The sequence below is a fragment of the Pseudophryne corroboree genome, chromosome 1, assembly GCF_028390025.1.
Source record: "Pseudophryne corroboree isolate aPseCor3 chromosome 1, aPseCor3.hap2, whole genome shotgun sequence".
Taxonomy (NCBI): domain Eukaryota; kingdom Metazoa; phylum Chordata; class Amphibia; order Anura; family Myobatrachidae; genus Pseudophryne; species Pseudophryne corroboree.
In genome coordinates, this window is record NC_086444.1 from 153,405,054 (window position 1) to 153,427,976 (window position 22,923).

The 22,923-nt window shown below is 45.3% G+C and overlaps 1 protein-coding gene across 2 annotated transcripts in view; it reads right to left on the bottom strand.

The window, feature by feature from the left end:
• Nucleotides 1-22,923, bottom strand: part of PDE8B (phosphodiesterase 8B) — a 309,750-nt gene that overhangs the window by 36,317 nt on the left and 250,510 nt on the right. For both annotated transcript variants that reach the window (XM_063963660.1, XM_063963664.1), the window contains exons 10-16: nt 17,999-18,059; nt 16,484-16,535; nt 16,296-16,379; nt 15,777-15,850; nt 14,198-14,362; nt 1,919-1,964; nt 1,577-1,712 (exon numbers count right to left, since the gene is read on the bottom strand). In XM_063963660.1, coding sequence (XP_063819730.1) covers nt 1,577-1,712; nt 1,919-1,964; nt 14,198-14,362; nt 15,777-15,850; nt 16,296-16,379; nt 16,484-16,535; nt 17,999-18,059 — 618 coding nt within the window. The remainder of the gene's footprint in view (nt 1-1,576; nt 1,713-1,918; nt 1,965-14,197; nt 14,363-15,776; nt 15,851-16,295; nt 16,380-16,483; nt 16,536-17,998; nt 18,060-22,923) is intronic.

Here is a 22,923-nt window from a genome sequence, read left to right on the forward strand (position 1 = left end):
CACATAACTGAACCTAAGGATGACATATTATAAACACAATTTACTTCATTTTATATTTTTTTCCTGAATTTCTCACTAAGAAACTTTGGTCTAGGGGTGCCGTGACACAAATTCTGATACTCCAGGGCAGGGGTGTCAAACTCGCGGCCCCTACCGTATCCTTTTGCGGGCCGGGGTCGGGCAGGGGTCCTTTTGCGGCCCGACCACATTGCTTGCAGCGAGGGCAGGAGAGCGCAGCACGCGCCTCTCCTGCTCCTCAGTCCGGTCTACGGCAGGGACGCAGGTATCTTAAATCAGGCGCCGATTCGTGAGCCAATCAGAGCTTGTGGACCAGCAGCCAATCAGGAGCAATGCCAGAGTCTTTGCTTTCTATGTGCAGCGCCATCTTCCCGAAGAGATCACCGGGAAGATGGCGCCACTGCCACTGGCTACAGCACAGGCACACTGGTGAGGGGTAGCAAACTGGGGCCCCTACCCGGCCCCTTCAGCAGCCCCTCCACCAATGCACGTCTTTTGGTGTTTTTATAACAACATGGTGACGACACTGTAGCACAGAGATTTTCAACCTTTTGCAACTCACGACACATTGAACACGAATTAAATATTGCCAAGGCACCTTCAAATATAATGGTGATGCATGGTGCAGTTGTGTGTCCTATGATGTCATGTCGCAGCTTCTCCATAGGTAACACCTGAGACACATCTGAGAAAGCCAGAAGAGCCCAGCACTGCCCGGGCCCAAAATTAGAACTGGCTCTGCAACCACTAAACCCACCAGTATTGATCGTTCCAGGATCTCAGTAGCGGCAAAACACTGATGGGCCTGGCTGTGCTTCTATGGCGGCACACCTGGAGACTGATCATGGCACTCTAGTGTGCCACGGCACAGTGGTTGAAAAACACTGCTGTAAGGTGTTTGCAGCGGGTTGGTATAGGTATCCCGATGGTCGGGATGCCGGATGTCAATTTACCGACAGTGGCATCCAGGTGTTGAAGATACAGACACCGAGTAATTACCAAAGCTAACCCTGATCCCTAACCCACCGTTACTGCAGCTTGACCCTATTCCTCCCGCCCCCCCCCCCCCCCCACACCCACACAACCTAACCCTCCCCGGTGGTGCCTAACCCCCTCTTCCCACAGTCTAATGTAACCCTTCCCGGGGGTGCCTAACCCCCCCCCCCTCCTCCCCGCAGCCTAACCGTAACCCTCCACCCACAGCCTAGACCTAAACCTTCCCCTGCGCACGCGCGGCTTACCTGTCCGTCAGCCCGTGACATCCTCATTCGGGATTGCGGCAGTTGGGATCCCGGCGCGGGATGTCGATCAATGTCAGGATCCCTGCACCGGCATTCTGAGTAGAATCGGGTTTCCAGTGTCTGTATTTAGACTGCCGGGATCCCGACCAGGTCCCTTCGCAGCAACAAGTAGCTTCACATGATCATTTTGTTTTATTGAGTGTTTGCTGAACTTATGGCTCAGGGTTTGATAATTGTCCTACTGATCACCAGTTCTAAAATAATGTTCAGTTCATTTTTAGAAGTCTTACGAGATACAGTATATTCCAACCACTTACCTTCTATGTGTAACAGCTTCTAATTCAAATATGTTAAAGTCCCAGGAATCCTCATTGTCCAGTAATTGTGCAATACGAGGTGGAACGTCATTTATGGTAATTGGCACTGAAATGTGACTATGGCTGTGATGCATGTCTGTAACAACAAATATTACATGTAACACACGTCTTATATACCAGACTGTGTCCATCAATTACTCTAGTCCTAAAATATACTTTGTCTTTTGATGCTCAGTGTTTTGGCTCATGTATAGGATCATATAAGGAATTATAACGATCATAACTTTATTATTATTATTATTATTATTATTATTTAGCAAAACTGCTTGATACCAAACTTACTTTTTGAGAAAACATATTCATTTCCCGAAAGTCTTCGTAAACCATCCTGCAAATAAATAAATAAAGTTAAAAACACCCAGCATTGGTCAGATGTTGTCAATGTTCCTTTGTAAGCTATTTCAGACCCTGGGGCGTGTGTAGTTATTCTGCTGCTTGGCCGGAAGATGGGAGGGCGCTCTTTTATGCCCAATCATTCAAAGTGTGTTTATACAAATAATGTACACAAGACTAATATTGCTGCAACACTCAAACTACCAACTAAGCTGCAAGGATAATATATATTTTAGTTATTTATATACAGTATATACCCGATGGCCCCACATAAATTATGTTTCCACCCTGCAGCGTGTTGCAGCTGCAGACACAAAAGCAGCGGAGGATTCCTTTTAGCACTCCGTATCTCCTTCCTATATGAAGGAGCGGGTATCAGTGGGCTAATGCCATCAGGAGATGCCAACAATCTCTTCAGTTTTCGGAGCTTTAGCATGGATGGCAGCCGCATCGGGTCTGCAATGGTCAGCGGGTCCACTGCATAGTACATGTGGAAACTGCTGTTTCTCTTACGTCCTAGAGGATGCTGGGGTCCACATTAGTACCATGGGGTATAGACGGGTCCACCAGGAGCCATTGGCACTTTAAGAGTTTGAGAGTGTGGGCTGGCTCTTCCCTCTATGCCCATCCTACCAGACTCAGTTTAGAAAATGTGCCCGGAGGAGCCGGTCACAGCTAGGGGAGCTCTCCAGAGTTTTCTTGGTAAAGTTTATTTTTAGAGTTTATTAATTTACAGGGAGGCTGCTGGCAACAGCCTCCCTGCAGCGAGGGACAGAGGGGGGAGAGCAGTGTCCACCCTGCGGGGTCTGAGCCACTATCTCTGCTGACAGGACACTGAGCTCCTAAGGGGATAGATCGTTCCCCGCCACAGGGGATCGCTCACCCCGGCAGCATGCCGACAACCCCATACAGAGCTGAAGATTTGTAGCGAGTGAGTCACCTACCCCCCTAACAAGCAGGTGGCCGGTGTGAAGATGGCGGCATAGGGGTAGGAGCGCAGTATTAACTGTGCTCCGGAGGCTCAGCGGTATATGGTGCGGCGCTGTGAGGGGCGCCCTGAGTCAGCGCCTACACTGGTCACACAGCCTGTCGGGGTCCCCGGATCTCAGCCAGCACAAATCCTCAGGCCAGTATAATCCTATAAAGAGCGGGAAGACAGTGCCATTTTGTGGGCGGAGCTTCTCCTCAGAGTGGACCCAGCAACGTCGAGCGCCATTTTCCTGCCTGCACAGTGCTGTCACTGAAGAGCAAGTCCCTCCACAGCAACTCCAGCTATCTATCACGGTACCAGGGGGTTGTTGAAGAATGGGGGAGGCTGCAAAACCTATTAAGGTGCACAGTCAGCGCTGATAGGGGGTCTCCCTTTATATTAAAAGCGCTGTGTGTGGGTTGGCTCCAATCTCTGTGTCTCGCTTGCCATTCTTAGGGGTGAAACTCTGTCTGCCCTACCCTGTGTGTGTGTGGAGTGTCTGTGGTCTCCATTAAGCAATGTCCAGGGTCTCTGTGTCATATGCTGCAGAGGATATGTCCTCACAGGATGATCCCATTTCATGTAATCAGGATTGCACCGGTTTAGCACAGATTCCAGCAAGGGAGCCTGAGTGGTTATCCTCTATCAAATCTATGATTTCTCAGATTTCAAATAGGATTGCACAAAATGAATCTGCAACTCAGGCTTTACAGAACTCTATGGCAGTCTGGCCCAGTTCTGGAACATCAGGGCTCCTCGCTGTATATTCACATAAACGTGCTCTTGCTCAGATCACGCAAGATGATACCGATTCTGATACGGTGACGGGGATATGTTGCGGGGGGCTGCATCTCTTGCAAAAGGGGTGCAGTTGATGATATAGGCTATTAGGGATGTGTTGAATATTGCTGATACAACACCCGAGCAGGTTGAGGAGGCTTACTTCACTGAAAATAAGAAAGCCTTACTAACCTTCCCTGCGTCCAAAGAATTAAATGCTATTTTTGAAAAGGCTTGGGAAAACCCGGATAAAAAATTCCAGATACCTAAAAGGGTTCTGGTAGCATTTCCTTACCCGGTAGAGGATAGGAAAAAATGGGAAAACCCGCCTATTGTTGACGCGTCAGTATCCAGACTCTCAAAAAAGGTGGTTTTACCTGTTCCAGGATCTACCGCCTTGAAAGAGCCGGCTGATCGTAAAATTGATAATACGCTCAAATCCATGTACACAGCTTCTGGGGCAATCCTACGTCCTACTATTGCCAGTGTTTGGATTGCCAGAGCTATAGTAAAGTGGTCAGGCACGTTACTTGAGGACTTGGATACTATGGAGAAATGTAATGTTGAATTGTTTTTACGCAACATTCAGGATTCGGCAGGATTTCTGGTAGAATCCATGAAAGACCTGGGTTCCATGGCTGCAGGGATTTCCTCCATGCCAGTATCAGCTCATCGAGGACTGTGGTTGCGCCAGTGGTCTGCCGACGCGGAATCCAGGAGAAATGTGGAAACCCTAACCTATACAGGTCAGGCTCTCTTTGGGAAAGCGTTAGATGCGTGGAAGTCACCTTTTCTTCCCTCAGATACACCTGTTCCGAAGAAACCCTTTTCTTCAGTTACAACAAGCCCAGAAAGGCCAAACCGTCCAACACGTTCTTTCGGGAAGGTCGGCCCAAGTTCAAGAAACCTGCGGCTGCAGGTTCCCAGAAACAGAAACCTGCTTCAGGTACACCAAAGTCCTCCGCATGACGGTGGAATGCACGTCCCGGAGGTGGGGCCGCTGGGAGCGAGACTCAGACATTTCAGTCATGTCTGGGTGTCCTCCGGCCTGGACCCCTGGGTGCAAGATATTGTGTCCCAGGGGTACAGGCTGGAATTTCAAAATCTCCCTCCTCACGGATTTTTCAGATTAGGCTTGCCAGCTCTACTGGCAGACAGGACTGTCCTGCAAGAAGCCTTCCAGAAGTTGGTGGAGGCACAAGTTATTGTACCAGTACCTCCTCATATGCAAAACAAAGATTACTATTCGAACCTTTTCGTGGTACCGAAACCGGATGGTTCGGTCAGGTCCATTCTGATCTTAAAATCACTAAACCCCTTTCTGAGGTAGTTCAAGTTCAAAATGGAGTCTCTAAGGGCAGTGATACCAGGTCTGGAGGAGGGGGAATTCCTAGTATCCCTGGATATCAAGGATGCGTACCTCCACATTCCGATTTGGCTGCTGCATCAAGCTTATCTTCGATCCGCATTGTTAGACTGTCACTTTCAGTTCCAGGCCCTCCCATTCGGGTTCTCCACAGCACCGAGGGTATTCACAAAGGTGATGGCGGAAATGATGATTCTCCTCCGTAGACAGGGGGTGAACATAATTCCGTATCTGGATGATCTGCTGATGAAGGCATCGTCCAAGGAGAAGCTGTTACGGTCTATAACACTCACGACCCAGCTTCTCAGGGAACATGGTTGGATCCTGAATCTTTCAAAATCACAATTAGAACCAACCAGGAGGATGTCCTTTCTGAAAATGATCCTCGACACGGAGGTGCAGAGGGTGTTTCTCCCAGAGGAAAAAGCGTTGGTGATTCAAACGATGGTCCGGGATGTCCTGAAGCCAGCCCGGGTGTCAGTTCATCAGTGCATTCACCTTCTGGGGAAGATGGTGGCCTCTTACGAGGCTCTGCAGTACGGGAGGTTTCACGCTCGGTCCTTCCAACTGGATCTCCTGGACAAGTGGTCGGGATCCCATCTACACATGCACCAGAGAATACGTCTGTCGCCAAAGGCCAGGATTTCACTCCTCTGGTGGCTGTAATTACCTCACCTTCTGGAGGGCCGCAGGTTCGAGATTCAGGACTGGATCCTTTTAACCACGGGTGCAAGTCTCCGGGGCTGGGGCGCAGTCACTCAAGGGGAAACCTTCCAAGGAAGGTGGTCAAGTCTGGAAGCCGGCCTGCCGATAAACATTCTGGAACTAAGAGCCGTCTACAACTGTCTTCTCCAAGCGGCCCATCTTCTGAGAAATCGGGCCATTCAAATGCAGTCGGACAATGTGACAACGGTGGCTTACATAAACCGACAGGGCGGAAACGAAGAGCAGAGCTACAATGGCAGAGGTAACAAGAATCATCCTCTGGGCAGAAAAACACGCGTTGGCGCTGTCAGCAATCTTCATTCCGGGAGTAAACAACTGGGAAGCGGACTTCCTCAGCAGACACAATCTCCATCCAGGGGAGTGAGGCCTCCATCTGGAGGTGTTCATGGAGGTAACAGATCTTTGGGGCGTACCCCAGATCGACATGATGGCCTCTCATCTCACACAAGTTGGGAGAAGTACATCTGCACACTTGTAAAGGTGTATCAAAATCTTGTATAAAGGAAAACTTATGACATCCCCAATAATCGTGTGTCTAAATTAGACCTTTTTCCTCTCTGGGGGTGCGACCCTAATGTAACCAGACTTTGGAACAACACAAAAAAGAGAACTAGAAGAAGGTTATTAAGTTGGGTGCACTGAATAAATTTGATACCCATCAAATTTATTCAGTGCACCCAACTTAATAACCTTCTTCTAGGCCTCTCATCTCAACAAGAAGCTTCGGCGATATTGTTCCAGGTCGAGGGACCCGCAAGCAGTGCCCTAGTGACTCCGTGGGTGTTCCAGTCAGTGTACGTGTCTCCTCCACTTCCACTCATCCCAAGAGTTCTAAAGCTCATAAGGAGAACAAGGGTTCAAGCGATCCTCATTGCTCCAGACTGGCCAAGAAGGGCTTGGTATGCGGATCTTCTGGATCTACTGCAAGAAGAGCCAAGGCCTCTTCCTCTTCGGGAGAACCTGCTGCAGCAGGGGCCGTTCGCCTATCAAGACTTACCACGTCTACGTTTGACGGCATGAAGGTTGAACGCATGATACTAGCTCGGAAGGGCATTCCGAACAAGGTTATTCCTACCCTGATACAGGCTAGGAAAGGAGTAACGTCTAAACATTACCATCGAATTTGGAAAAAATCTGTATCTTGGTGTGAGTCCAAGGAATTTCCTGCGGTGGAGTTTCAACTGGGACGGCTTCTCCTCTTCCTACAAGCTGGTGTGGATATGGGCCTGAGGTTGGGATCTGTGAAGGTCCAGATTTCGGCCCTATTCATTTTCTTCCAAAAACAACTGGCTGCTTTCCATGAGGTTCAGACCTTTTTGAAGGGAGTTCTGCACATCCAACCTCCCTTTGTACCGCCTACGGTGCTTTGGGACCTTAACGTGGTGTTGCATTTTTTCCAGTCGGACTGGTTCGAGCCTCTACAGGAGGTTGAGGTCCAATTTCTTATGTGGAAGGCTGTTACGTTGTTGGCTTTAGCTTCTGCTAGACGTGTGTCGGAGTTGGAGGCTTTGTCCTGTAAAAGCCCATATTGATCTTCCACGAAGATAGAGCTGAGCTCCGGACACGTCAGCAGTTTCTTCCGAAGGTTGTGTCTGCATTTCATATTAACCAACCTAATGTGGTGCCATTGGCTACTGACTCCTCAATTTCATCAAAGTCCTTGGATGTTGCAAAGGTTCTCAAAATCTATGTGAAGAGGACTGCTCGTAACAGGAAATCGGACTCTCTGTTTGTCCTGTATGATCCCAAGAAAATTGGGTGTCCTGCTTCTAAGCAGACGATCTCTCGCTGGATCAGGTTCACTATCCAGTATGCGTATTCTACGGCAGGCTTGCCGTGTCCTACGTCTGTCAAGGCCCACTCTACTCGTAAGGTGGGGTCTTCCTGGGTGGCTGCCCGGGGTGTCTCGGCATTACAACTTTGCCGAGCTGCTACTTGGTCTGGGTCAAACACGTTTGCAAAGTTCTACAAATTCGATACTTTGGACTCTGATGATCTGAAGTTCAGTCAATCAGTTGTGGGAGTTTTGGTACATCCCCATGGTACTAATGTGGACCCAGCATCCTCCAGGACGTAAGAGAAAATAGGATTTTGGTTACCTACCGGTAAATCCTTTTCTCGTAGTCCGTAGAGGATGCTGGGCGCCCGCCCAGCGCTTCGTTTACCTGCAATTGTTATCTGGTTCAGTACAACTTTGTTTTTAGTTAAGTTCGCATTGTTACTTGGTAAGTAATATTTTCAGCGGTTGCTGAGTTTTCAAGCTAAGTTAGCTTGATGTGGCTTGTATGTGTGAGCTGGTATGAATCTCGCCACTACCTGTGTTAAATCCTTCTCTCGAAGATGTCTGTCTCCTCGGGCAGTTTCTAGACTGAGTCTGGTAGGAGGGGCATAGAGGGAGGAGCCAGCCCACACTCTCAAACTCTTAAAGTGGCAATGGCTCCTGGTGGACCCGTCTATACCCCATGGTACTAATGTGGACCCCAGCATTCTTTACAGACTACGAGAAAAAGATTTACCGGTAGATAACCAAAATCCTATTTTCTGCATGTATAACAAAACTACTTTCCTTGTAGAATAGGCCCCTCACTTAATTTTGCTCTTTTTCAACCTGTTACTTTATAATGGGCAGAGCCCTGTTCATCCTCTTACAATGCAGACAGTACATTTGTGAACCCTTCAGAATAATTTGTTTTCTGACCTAAATGGGATTTGATTTTCATCCATATTTCATAAAAACTCATAACTCATAAAAACAACTACTTTTCCATGTCTATACTGACCACACTTATACAACATTCATTGTGCAAGAATGGAAACATGTATGACAGTCTGCACTAATTAGGGACATATGTGCAGCAGCCGTGATTTAGAAATTATAGGAGAGGTGTGTTTATTTCTTTAATACCCCTCCCCCACGCAGAATCATCATAGAGGTGCAAGAGACACCCCATGCATAAGTGTGACAGCATGGAGAATATCTGTTTTGAGCATCCAATACTTAGTTGTATTCAATTTTGACTAGAGAAAACAAACAAGCAAATTCCCCCAGCACTCCATAATAGACTAGCAAGAGACATACATTCTACATGATAATAGTAATGCAGAGATCTCAGTTCCATAAATTTGCTAACATATGGTAAGCCACCAGCCACGTCAAGGTGTCTATGCTCTGGTGCTCCATTGCTACATGATAATAGCACCTACTTTGGGTCATACATTTTAATTGAAAGAATTAGCTTCAATTTAGAAATACATAATTGTATGACCCAAAATAGGTGCTATTAGTAGGTTGCTGATCCACTGCTGTGTGATGGGGGAATTGTTTGTTCTTTCTAGTCTAGATGAACACCTACCTTACATGCACCTGTGGTGGACCAATAAATTGATTTGAGCAACTACCATTCTGTATATCATTGTATTCAATTTCAAAATGTACAGTTTCATATATGAAGCATTAAAATTAAATAACATTAGTGGACTAATTGAGATCAGAAACAGGTCAAAGACCTGAATTTTCTGTCATTTATGCTCCTGTTACTGTACATCACTGACCCTGTCACTTATAGTCTGGTGTCTCATATGATATCACTAGGTGATTCATCGCGCACTAAGGGCGCTCTTCACACCGTCGTAAGGGGCTATGCCCCCTTAACCCTTGCACGCCCTTGTGGCGTGCAAAATTTTTATTATATGGAGTATTACCTCCAATCATAATTGTGTGAGTGATTAAATATTGCACAGACAAAGGGCTTGCGATGGTTAAGGGTTCGTAGCCCCTTGCAACGGCGTGAACAGCGCACGCAGGGCCTGATGAATCACCTAGTAGGTGCTGTGGTTGGGGGAGTGGTGGCTGCAGGGGAGACGCGGGTGGGGGAGGGGAAGCTTGCGGGGGTGCCACGGGTGGGGGAGGGGTTGGTACGGTGGTGCCGCGGGTGGGGGAAAGAGTCCAGAGCCACCGCAGGTGGGGGAGGAGCGGTTGTGGGGGTGCCGCGGGTAGGGGAGGGTCAGGGTGTGGTGGTGTTGTGGGTGGGGGAGTGCTGCAGGTGCAGGAGGGGGTTTGGAGCCACCACGGGTGGTGGAGGGTGTGTGGGGGTGCCGCAAATGGAGCCCGGAGGTACTGCAGGTGGGGGAGGGGCAGGTAATGCTTCTCCTCCTGGAAGCAGCTAAGCTACTGTCCTCCCTTTGGCAGTGGCTCACCCGGAGACTCGCATAGCAGCCAGTCACTATTGTTATCGCCGGTGTCCCAACGCGCCGCATTACAGGGACGAAGATGCACTCAATAAACTACAGCTCCCAGCAGCTACATTAGCCATCTCGGGGCTTCCAGGCCGGCAGCACAGGTGCTGTGTTGCGGAGTCAGAGCCTCTGGGGATCTGGGCGCGGCTGTGGCGGGGAGGCACTTCTGTGACATCACGCGCAGAGGAGCCTCCGGGGCTCAGAGACTATGCGGCGCAGAGAGGGCTATGAAAGCCTTCCACTGCGCCGCTTTCATACACATCTAGTCCGGTGGCTGCAGCAGCTTTTGTTCAACCTGCGCCGCGGCTAGGGAGTGGGGATTGTTGATGCCGGACGGGGCAGGCGGACTGGAGGCAGGACATAGGACGCTGCAGTAAAATGATTCCCCCCCCCCCCTATGTACAGCGCAGAGACTTGCTGCAGATGCAGTGGCACACCCCCCAGCTGTACCTTTTTGGCAGGTACAGTACCTTTTTTTTATGGTCTGTACCGATTTTTAACTCTCCAAACTTCCATTGAAAGTGTAGGAAAAGGGCGTGGCCACGTCGCTTTAGCCGTGGCCATGCCCCCTTTTCGAATTTGGACCGATTTTTATGTGTAAATTATTGGAGGGCATGTTGCTGCAGATGCAAATTATTGGAGGGCATGTTGCTGCAGATGTAAATTATTGGAGGGCATGTTGCTGCAGCTGCAGCTCCATCAGCCCCATTGTTAATCCTGCTCTGGGAACACACAGCAGCCAAAGGGCAGAACCTCCCATTGGATGTAAGCTGTGTGGGAAGGCGTTTCTTGCCCAATCAGCTGTGGACTGGGTGTGATAGATCTGCTGCTAACCCAATGAGAGCTCCTAGCCACGTCCAGCGTTATACACACTGGAACAGAGTCACAGATCTGAAAGACACTAACCTCTGCCTACCCAGGACTCTGAGAGTTTCCTGTTTCCGGGGAGCACCAGAAAAGAACCCTAAAACCATCTGTGAGAATTGGTGTGTATTATACACCTTTACCTGAGGTACGCTGCTAAGGTTATATTTTTTATCTTTTCCTCAAAAAAAACGGTATTACACCATCTCTGTTTCCTCTGTTTTCCCTCCTGAGATACCTATTCCCTAAGTGGAACAGAGGGAAGAGAAGTTGTACGGCTAATGGTGTTTTGGAGGATATAGAAGAATCTCTTTTTGGGCTTGAGTTTAAGAGTAAAAGACATTTAAGGACCATTTGATGACTACTGGACCTGTGTTGTAACTATACACTCATTATTAATGGGACTATCATTTCATTGACTCTGGACCACTGACTCCACAGGAGTTTTGCGCTTTATCAATATTTTGTTATTTACCTATGCACTTTGGCCTTGCAGGTGGGCTGTAAGAAAGAGCTGCACTCCGCCTTGAAGCACCAAACTTCTTCCAATTTTAACCCAATGAGAGCTCCTAGCCACGCCCAGCGTTATACAGACAGGAACAGAGTCACAGATCTGGGCTATTCTATAGGACAGGGGACAGGGAACTTTTTTACCTTTTACCCCAAAACATATTTAGATACGCCGACGTTACCCCACTTGATTTGAAAGGTAGGAAATAATATATTATTGTGCATATACACTGGTTATCACTGTTTATACGGCATTTCTGAGATACTGTGTATATATATATATATATATATATATATAGTGGGGATTGAAAGTTTGGGCACCCCAGGCAAAAATTCATTTTAATGTGCAAATGAAGCCAAGGAAAGATGGAAAAATCTCCAAAAGGCATCAAATTACAGATTAGACATTCTTATAACATGTCAAAAAAAGTTTGATTTTATCTCCATCATTTACACTTTCAAAAGAACAGAAAACAAAAAATGGCGTCTGGGCACCCTGCAGAGTTAATACCTTGTACTGCCCCCTTTGGACAGCTGAGACCTAGCAGTGTCATGGATTGTTCTCAATCATCGTCTGGAAAGACCAGGTGATGTCAATCTCAAAGGTTTTAAAAGCCCAGACTCATCTGACCTTGCTCCAACAATCAGCACTATGGGTTCCTCTAAGCAGTTGTGCAGAACACTGAAACTGAGAATAGTTGACGCTCACAAAGCAGGAGAAGGCTATAAGAAGATACCAAAGCGTTATCAGATGCCCATATCCTCTGTTCGGAATGTAATTAAGAAATGGCAGTCATCAGGAACAGTGGAAGTTAAAGCAAGATCTGGAAGACCAAGAAAAATATCAGACAGAACAGTTCGCAGGATTGTGAGAAAAGCAAGTCAAAATCCACGTTTGACTGCACGATCCCTCCAGGAAGATCTGGCAGACACTGGAGTTGTGGTACACTATTCCACTATAAAGAGATACTTGTACAAATATGGTCTTCATGGAAGAGTCATCAGAAGAAAACCTCTTCAACGTCCTCACCACAAAAATCAGCGTTTGAAGTTTGCAAATGAACATATAGACAAGCCTGATGCATTTTGGAATAAAGTTCTGTGGACCGATGGGGTTAAAATAGAACTTTTTGGCCGCAATGAGCAAAGGTACGTTTGGAGAAGGAAGGGCACAGAATTTAATGAAAAGAACCTCTGTCCAACTATTAAGCATGGGGGTGGATCAATCATGCTTTGGGGTTGTATTGCAGCCAGTGGCACGGGGAACATTTCACGAGTAGAAGGAAAAATGGATTCAATAAGATTCCAGCAAATTTTGGACGCTAACTTGATGCCATCTGTGAAAAAGCTGAAGTTAAAGAGAGGCTGGCTTCTACAAATGGATAATGATCCTAAACACACCTCAAAATCCACGGTGGATTACATCAAGAGGCGTAAACTGAAGGTTTTGCCATGGCCTTCACAATCTGCTGACCTCAACATAATTGAAAATCTATGGATAGACTTTAAAAGAGCAGTGCGTCACAGACAGCCCAGGAATCTCAAAGAACTGGAAGACTTTTGTAAGGAAGAATGGGCGAAGATACCTCAAACAAGAATTGAAAGACTCTTGGCTGGCTGCAAAAAGCGTTTACAAGCTGTGATACTTGCCAAAGGGGGCAGTACAAGGTATTAACTCTGCAGGGTGCCCAAACTTTTGCAGACACCATTTTTTGTTTTCTGTTCTTTTGAAAGTGTAAATGATGGAAATAAAATCAAACTGTTTTTGACATGTTATAAGAATGTCTAATCTGTAATTTGATGCCTTTTGGAGATTTTTCCATCTTTCCTTGGCTTCTTTTTGCACATTAAAATTAATTTTTGCCTGGGGTGCCAAAACTTTCAATCCCCACTGTATCTATATATATATATATATATATATATATAATTATTTTTATTTTTTTCGCCAATAATTTTTTGGCAATGAATGGGTTAACTAACACTTTCTCCCCAAAACACCAGAATGAGTGTAAGAAAGATTGATGAGGGGGAAAGGATGAGGAAGGGGGGGGGGGACACGACTTCTAGGAGACAGATGGTCACATCCTCACCTCAGTAATGTCAGTGGGAATTTCCCACTGCGGAACTCCGTCAGCGGTCAGCCACAGAACACTTCAAGTTCTGTGTGTGGGTTGGCAGGCCGCTGGCGGGAGGACAGGGCAGGTTCGGCGGGCTTGAGGGAGCGCGGTGTGACATCAGCACATCACACCGCGGCCAGGAGCACAGAGCAGGGCGAGCAGGAGGGGGCGCGATGTGATGTCAGCACGTCACATCGCGAGCTGGACGGGGCTGTGTCTCGGCAGCGCGACCGTCCATTACCCGCAGGAATTTCATTTTACCCCATTTGGGGTAATTTACCCCTGTTCTCTGACCACTGATATAGGAGATACTTCATAAGTATGATATAATATGAGACTACAGAGAGAGCATAATTGATATATTTAGTTATGTATGAACACATATTATTATTATTATTATTATTAGTAGTATTATAAAGTTTGGTAGTACACAACCTTTGATATATTTTAATGTGAAATGCTGTTTTACATGGAAATAAAGATTAATCTAAATGGTGCACAAATGTTATTGTAATAATGAGTAATAATTAATAATTAATCATTATAATGCTATGTTATGTGCTGGAGAACATTACTAGGGAATGGTAAAATGTGTTAGTAAATATATAACAGAGGTTAAGGAAGAACTAGAAAATTTTATGAACAAATACTTAACATACAGTCATCAGACCCCCAACAAGGTCATTGGTGTGAGGATCCTCATCTTTGGTTCCCAGCTGTGGAGAATAGAGCTCTGTGGTCCTCAGTATTTCCAAAACTCTGTCCAAAGCCTCCGCCACGGTCACAGGACTGTTCTCCTGAGCTGCATTTATTATGTTAATGACCTTCAATGGCAACGTAGAAATAACCAGAGATATTATCATAGAAAACAAAGAAATTATTTAACTATCTATCTATCTATCTATCTATCTATCTATATACACATACACACATGCCATGTTTGGTGCGGCACCCATAGCCCCAAGGATAACCCAAAGTCATGCAGATAAAATAGCAACATAAAATGGTGGAGAATATGGTATGTTCTGCCTGTATGAGGATGCTGGAATGTGGAACCTGTAATGAAGAATTGACAGGTCGTACACCCAAAACCAAAATATTTTAGACAAGAAATGTTCTACATTCCAACATCCTCATTCAGGCAGAACATACCAAATTCTCCACCATTTTACGTTTACTTCAAAATATGTTGTACATCAAATCAAGTATCTGTGCGGTCTTTCATATATTGGTAAGACTGAAAACAGTTTCAGGGAGAGAATTACGGCGCACAGGTCCGCTATCCATGCATCTATCAGCTCAGGGACTAGCGAGCAACCTATAGCCCGTCACTTCGCAGCGGCTATACATACTCTTTCATCAGTAAGATACCATATGATTGATTTTGTCCCTGACTATGAGAGGGGGAAATCAGGGACTAAAACTGTTGAAAACAGTATGAAACTAGATAGATAATTTTTACCACAAAAATTGAATTAAAAATCTTTAAGATTTTTAAAAGATTTTTAATTCAAAGATTTTTAATTCAATTTTTGTGGTAAATAAATGCGCTATTATTATTCAGTCTGGTATTTCCCTATATTTTGTCTTTTTCCTTTTTCTTTCTCTAATTTCTAATTTAAATGCTGCGCCTGGATTTCACATTCTAAAGCTACAACCATTAAGGGTAACGGTTTGTCCTACGGCTGCAAATTTAAAAATCTAAACCCTATTCCCGTAAGGAGTTTGCGCAGATAATATTTCCTTTATAATAATATCACGGCAACTAAGCCTTAAAGTGATCACTTTAAGGCTTAGTTGCCGTGATATTATTGCTTCATTAAGTCCCATGAGTGCCGCCAACTTCTCTCCGTCTATATATATGTGTGTATGTATATATATATATATATATATATAAAATGATGTATGATTACTAGTGCGTGCTGAGTACACTGTTTTGAAGATATATATATAAACTCATGGCCAGCACTCCATCCCTGTAGTCCACAATATGCCCAGGTGCCTCCAGAGGTGGTCAGATAACATGGAGAAAAGAACCGTGGCACTCACTGGACTTTACAGAGCTCAAATGCAAACTGGTAACTAGCACCTAGCATGTAGTGGCTTGTCAACGTTTCACTTTTTTTTATCAGCCACTACATACTAGGTGCTAGCCACCAGTTTGTATTTGAACTCTGTAAAGTCCGATGAGTGCCGCTGTTCTTTTCTCCATATACAGTTTAGACATAATGTAATTACCTTTGTTATTGGAGCCTCTATGGTCATGGTATGAATCCTTGCCATTGATGAATATCTGTGATTCTGCAAACTTGCTGATGTACAGTGTAAAATAAGACAAAAGGTCATAATTGTAAAAGACATTGCATTATAGAAATAGGTTTACATTAAGTAGTTTTCGCTGCATCAGTTATTTGTTCAGATAATAGCTACCTATTAGTCAACACAAAACAAGGTTACATGCAGTAGAATTTGATTTTCAGAAAAAAACTAGAAAAAAAGAAGTTAAAAAAATTATAAAATATTACCATGGTACTGTATGATAATATCTTGCTATTGTTGTTTACAATTAAGTAGGCTACAGAAACAAGCCATGTCTATCGCTTGGTCAGGGGCCAGCCCATACCAGACCTCACTTTTTTTCTTTCAAGGCTTTTTAAGTGGAAATATTTATTTTACTATTATTTTACTACTACTATTATGCTGCTTCTGTACAGTACTGCTGGCTTTTCTACCTCTGCAATGTATTATTGACCTTACCATCACTGCTCCGCGATGTGATAGATCTTACATCAGCTGACTCTTTTCTTCTGTTCTTATGTCTGAATGAGTGAGAATGAGAATCTGAAGGGCAATGGGAAAAGTACATTAGTGTAGTAGTTATGCCACATAATTTAATGAGAAGACATATCACAATAGCAACTTTTCTTATATAAATCGCAAATAACCTGTTAATGCATTGTCTCCTGAGTATTTATCATCTCGATTTATCTTGTATATCTGGAAGCACAAGAAAGAAAAAAAATTGAAATACTAATTACTATGAAGCCTTAAAGAATTTAGAGACAGAGGTGAATTTACTTGTGATGTCCATTGGACACAGCAGTTTTGGTGCCATGGCCGTACCAGCAGATGTCACATCATATTAAAACATCAATTGAATGAGGCTAATTGCTAATTAGTTGGCATTTAGTCACTTTACCTTAAGGTCTAAAAACCAAAGTCCCCCCAAAATGCTATAAAGATAGCAATAAATTAAGTGGGTTTGTGGTCAGTACTGCCTAATTCTTCTATGTCGCTTGGTTTTGCCAAATTAAAATCTTTTAAATTGGGTACATTGACATCTAAATTTTGTTGATTGTCAACACTATGAATATTTGGTATTATATGATCTCCTGTAATATGACTGTACAGAAATAATTATTAATTATTAGTATATATCTCCTTTTATTATTTTTAGTTGGCATCTTGATAAATTACATGAATTTGAGGAAATTGTCCCTATAACTTAAGTATTTAACTATAAATGATGTTGAATAAAACATTTGAATTGGCAATATGCCGCATTTGCAGCTAGAAGACTTTGAAATATCACCCAAGTTTCTCAGTGCTGCTGTTGATGTACTCAAATGGTAAACTGCAGGTTAAAATGTGAAGCTCATAAACATGGGCAGTTAGCTGGGCTGAGAAAAGAAAAGTTGGTCAGTTAGCTGGTGCTAATGAGGAATTGCTCCTACTTCACCAACTGCAACATAAGGAAGCTCATTGTTCCAGGAAGTACTTGCTACATGTGTCAGTCCTGTTCGCTTTGACTGGGTTACATCCTATAATACCTTTATTTGCAGGTTCTACTATAATTTACAACCTTTTTTCCCCCCTCAATTCTTTTTGCTTCAATTCACTCTTGCAAATTATAAAGAAATCTTTATGTATAAAATTATTTGATGAAGGGAGAACCCTATATACCCTATGGTGCAAGTTTGAGTGACAGTAGCAGAAATCTGACTGGTTGACATGAGCTCAAGACTAAGCTGTTCCAGTTAAGCAGCATTAATTTACACCTTAAATTAAATAAATGATCCTAAACCACAGTGCTGTCCAAGTATGTACATGAAAATACTGCATTTATGTTATACCGAGGTCATACAGTAGAATGTTCGAAAAAATAGTGTAAAGCAATAGTGTCTATTGATGTTGTAAGGTAGGACCCAAAAAGCATTGGTGGGCCATGTCCCAAGGGTCCACAGCTGAAGGTCCATATAAGATTAAAATAAACCAATCCACTCTGACACAGGGGACAATCCTTGTGTATTTTTTTCCGAAGACAGAAAGATACAACTTGTGGCTCTCCTATGGTAATTAATGAAAGCTACCTATCTGTATTCAGCATGGCTATTCTAAAGGCCTGGGGTATATACCGATGCTATATGAATAAATATTATTGAAAATAATAAGAAATGTACCTGTTTATTGTTGTCACTGGCACTGCACAGCTTCTTGATAGACACAAAATGTCTAATTTTCCTAGTAACATAAATATTCAATAATTAGCCACCTACTGCCAACTAGTTGCCAAAACACTTGATGTACAATACAGCACTACGTGTATATATATATTTATATTTTATAACACCCCACAATTATTTGATCATTATTCAGGTTGTGAATCTAAAGGACAACTGTTAGAATGAGAAGACAAAACATGCCAAAGAAGTGAAAGTAAAGTAATATAATAGCACAGTGGCTCTCAAACTGTGCCGTGGCAACCTGGGGTGGTGGCTCTTGGTTCAATTTTCAAGTAGTGGAGGCTACATCAAACCACCCAGCTGCTGCAAAGACAAAGCCATCACTCAGAGCTCATTGTGCAACTTGAAAGAGAAGCCAAAACAAAGTCCACAGCCCTACAGGGTTCTGTCGCTTAGACTAGAGTAAAAGTGCATCAGTCACAGAGGGTTGTATGTAGGTGTGTTGCGACTGGTAACGCTGATCAAGGCACGAGACAGACGGAGCACACTATCGGTACCCCAGTAACACCTTACTCAAGCTTGTGGGCACCCTGCAGCTTGGCAAGACATTTGCCCCAGCTACCTACTCCTGGCTCACTCCATGTGACATCATGACTTCACATGATCTTGGTGTGGAAGACCTACTATGGCTCGGCAATCTCTCATATCAGCTCTGAATAACATTAGTCAAATGAACCATATAATTTAAGTATGTCTGCAGCTTGTCAAAAAGCATGAGAATGACCCTGGTGTGATTGAGAAAAGGGTGTTGAAAGCAATATTTGAACACCATCAGTCGGGATCCCGGCAGCTGAAACGCCGACGCCTGAATCCCAACACTACTTGGAATACGGGTGCCAGGATCCTGACTATTGATCATTATCCCGACACCGGGAATCCGAACAGTGAGAAGGGGGGGGAGTTAGGCTTAGGCCTAAGGGAGGGTAAGGGTTAGGCTGCGGGAGGGTGGGGGGTTAGGATTAGGCACCCCCAGGGAAAGATAAGGGTAGGCTGCAGGGGAGGAAGGGTTAGGTTTAGGCTGCGGGGATGGCGGGTTAGGCACCACCAGAGAGAGTTAGGGTTAGGCTGCGGGGAGGGGGTGGGAGGTTTAGGATCAGGCTGCTTAGTGTCGGGATCCTGACCTTCGGTATTTTGACTGCCGGCATCCCAAGTGCCGGGATCCCGATACCATCCCCATTATATAACTGAAGCTTGGGTGAAAATGTCTATTTCAGCAGGACAATGAGCCTGAGCAGAAATGTAAATTAATACCTTGGCTCAAGAACAAAGCGTCCTATAACATGGCTGTCAAAAAACAATATCATATACAATAAACTAGTCTTGAATTCTGAATTTGAAATGAAAATATCACTGGGAATTACATTTCAGTGTATATTAGTTCATCGATGACATAAGAACACTGTACAAGGGTGCGCTTACTTTTGCAAAGTATGGTGATTATTCTTCAATGCCACAACTAAATATCAGTATATGAAACACTGGGGGTAATTCAGAGTTGATCGCAGCAAATTTGTTAGCAGTTGAGCAAAACCATGGGGGTGATTCCGAGTTGATCGCAGCCAGCAACTTTTTGCTGCTGGTGCGATCAACTAATCCCCGCCTATGGGGGAGTGTATTTTAGCTTAGCAGGGCTGCGATCGCTTGTGCAGCCCTGCTAAGCAAAAAAAGTTTTCAGCAACCTAGGAGTAAGGCTGGAGCTACTTACCCTGTACAACGGATCCAGCGACGTTCTTCCCGGCTTTGAAGTCAGACATCCGCCCTCCGTTTGCCTGGATACGCCTGCGTTCAGATGACCACGCCCCGAAAACGGCATCCAACGGTGAGTATCCTCCCCGGAACGCCTCTCCGCTGTCAATCTTCATGCAATCGGCGCTGCGCCTTCTTTTTTTGCTGTGCACGTTGATGCCCGGCGACGCAACGCCTCGCGTGCGCAATGCACACGCCGAGCATGAGCAGTTCCGACCCGTTTGCACCGCAGTGAAGAACCGCTGCGTGCGAACAGGTCGGAATGACCCCCCATATGCACTGCAGGTGTGGCAGATATAACATGTGCAGGGAGAGTTAGATTTGGGTGGGTTATATTGTTTCTGTGCAGGGTAAATACTGGCTGCTTTATTTTTACACTGCAATTTAGATTTCAGTTTGAACACATATATCTGCCCCCCTCCCCCCCCCCCAGTGCACATGGTTTTACCCAACTGCTAACAAATTTGCTGCTGCGATCAACTCTGAATTAGAGGGGTCATTCCAACCCGATCGGGTCGGAACTGTGCATGTGCGGCCGCCGCAGTGCACCGGCGCATGCAGGGCGGCTGAAGGACGTCATTCCCTAGCGATCGTCTCTGCCTGATTGACAGGCAGAGGAGGTCGCTGGGCGGGAGGGGGCGGCACAGCGCCGTTTTGGGGGCACGGTCTGGCCAACACAGGCGTGGCCAGACCGTACGGGGGGTGGGCCGCAGCGGCTGTGTGATGTCACACGCAGCTGCTGCGACCAGGGCCAGCGACGAGCAACTCCCGGTCAGCCGCAGGAGCTGCGCTGGCCGGGAGTTACTCAAAAAGTACAAAAGCATCCGCCACTGTGCGATGCTTTTGTACTTGTGCGGGGGAAGGGGGTGGGGCGGACAGACATGCGGGGCGGGCTAGCCCTGTGCTGGGCGTCCCCCCGCATGTCTGGGAACATGATCGTAGCTGTGCTAAGTGCCACGATCAAATCGGAATGACCCCCCAGGCCCACTGTGGTAGATGTATTATTGCGCCACTTATTGAGGAGAAGCAGGGAGCACTGAGTCACTGAGAGAAACTCCCCCCCCAGCGGGGATTACTGCAAGTCCCACAGAGCATCAGCTTATTGGCTGCGTCTTGCCTCCTATCCTGCCAGAAATATTGCAAACACAATGATACACAACGATAAGCCACAAAAGTGTATATCTGCATGATTTCCGGCACCATACAGCAAAATTATTACATGTATACAGATGCCTTAGAGAAAAGTGATTTTTTTTCTATGTTATCTGCTTTCACACATGTGGATGTTCAATGTAAGTGTCAAGCAGCGCCTCTTGGTACATCTGCCCCACTAAAATTAAAATATAATTATTTGCTTTTTTATTGTTTATTGCAGACGATCCAAACGGGAACCCTGCAGTCTGTATAACATTGAACAGGAAGCTCTGTTCAGCGCTGCCGGAGTTGCCCCTCTGTGCTCAACATAATGTCACAGGCATTCATTTGTGTCTAGTTACGGCTCTGGATGTTTCTTTATTAGTTTTTTTGTCTGAGTATAACAAGGGTGCTGGTGCAAATGCAATGCAGGCCGCTGAGATTGAGGCCGAGGAAATAAGAGGAGGGGAAGGCGATCACATGACCTTACCAGGATACCACAAGATATGAAACCATCACATTTCTGATCAACACAGGATGGGCGAGGAAGGTACGTTTATATATCTATATCTATCTATCTATCTATCTATCTATATATATAATTCTAATTATTATTTCTGTCATATCTGCCTATATTTAGCTACCCACTCATCTATCTCATCTCTCTATGAATTTGGCATATTCCTTCTGACAACAATGACACAGTCATTTAAGCTGGATGTCTCCCCAAGACATACTGGATGAAGGTTTATAAATATCCGTATATGTTTTCTTTATTTAATATTACTGGATACTGGGTCTCCAGCTCTGCTGCTTCTTACTTTGGCATCCTTTGTTCCTCAGTCTGGAAGTGTTGTGCATGGCTGTAACATGAGAGCGTAACATGGACATGGAGGCGCAACTTCTGTCTGCTTCTCTTGTATGTCAACTGCTAGTGTTCTCTTTAGCGGCGCCCTGCTATAACAGCCCGCCGTCCTGTGCATTGATGCCGTGCACACAGCATCTATTCACATTGAAGAGAGAACCTGGGGGGAGGACAGCTCCTCCGTAGGTGCTGAGCACACCCCATCAGTAACGCCTACAGCTGAGTCATGCCCCATTTAGTGACATTGAGGGAGCCGTGCCACCCCAATAGTGATGCCGGTGGTGCCGCGCCCCCTACCTGGCCACCCGCGCCTCCTTGTGCATGTAAAGAAGGAACACTATATCTCCACTTTATTTTTCTCCAAGGTTTGATAAATCTCCCCCTGAAACTGAAAAACTAAAACTGTATTTATAAACCATCAACCTGTAAAGTTGTGGTACAAAATGCCAACACCAGAATGTCAACATATCAAATGTCAAAATTCACTATTTCAACACTGGCATAATGTCAACATTTGCGGAATGTCAACATTGTGAATGTCGACCATGTGGTTTTGCATTAGCGTGTAGCATGGTGAGTATCCCTAAACCTAGCAGTAATTAGAGATAAATCCTACATCTAATTGCAGTCTAACGCCAATGCTAATCACAGCCTAACCCTAACCGCAGTCTAACCCTGATTCAGCCTAACCCTGATGCTAATCGCAGCCTAACCCTAATCGCAGCCTAACTGTAATCACAGCCTAACCCTAATCGCAGTCTAACCCTAACCTTAATCGCAGCCTAACCCTAATGCTAATCGCAGCCTAACCCTAATCACAGCCTAACCCTAATTGCAGGCTAACCCTAACCTTAATCGCAGCCTAACCCTAATCGCAGCCTAACCCTAATGCTAATCGCAGCCTAACCCTAATCGCAGCCTAACTCTAATCACAGTCTAATCCTGATGGCAGCCTAACCCTAATGCCAATCACAGCCTAACTCTAATCGCAGCCTAACTCTAATCACAGCCTAACCCTAATCGCAGCCTAACCCTAACCCTAATCGCAGCCTAACCCTAATCGCAGTCTAACCCTAATCGCAGCCTAACCCTAATCGCAGCCTAACCCTAATCACAG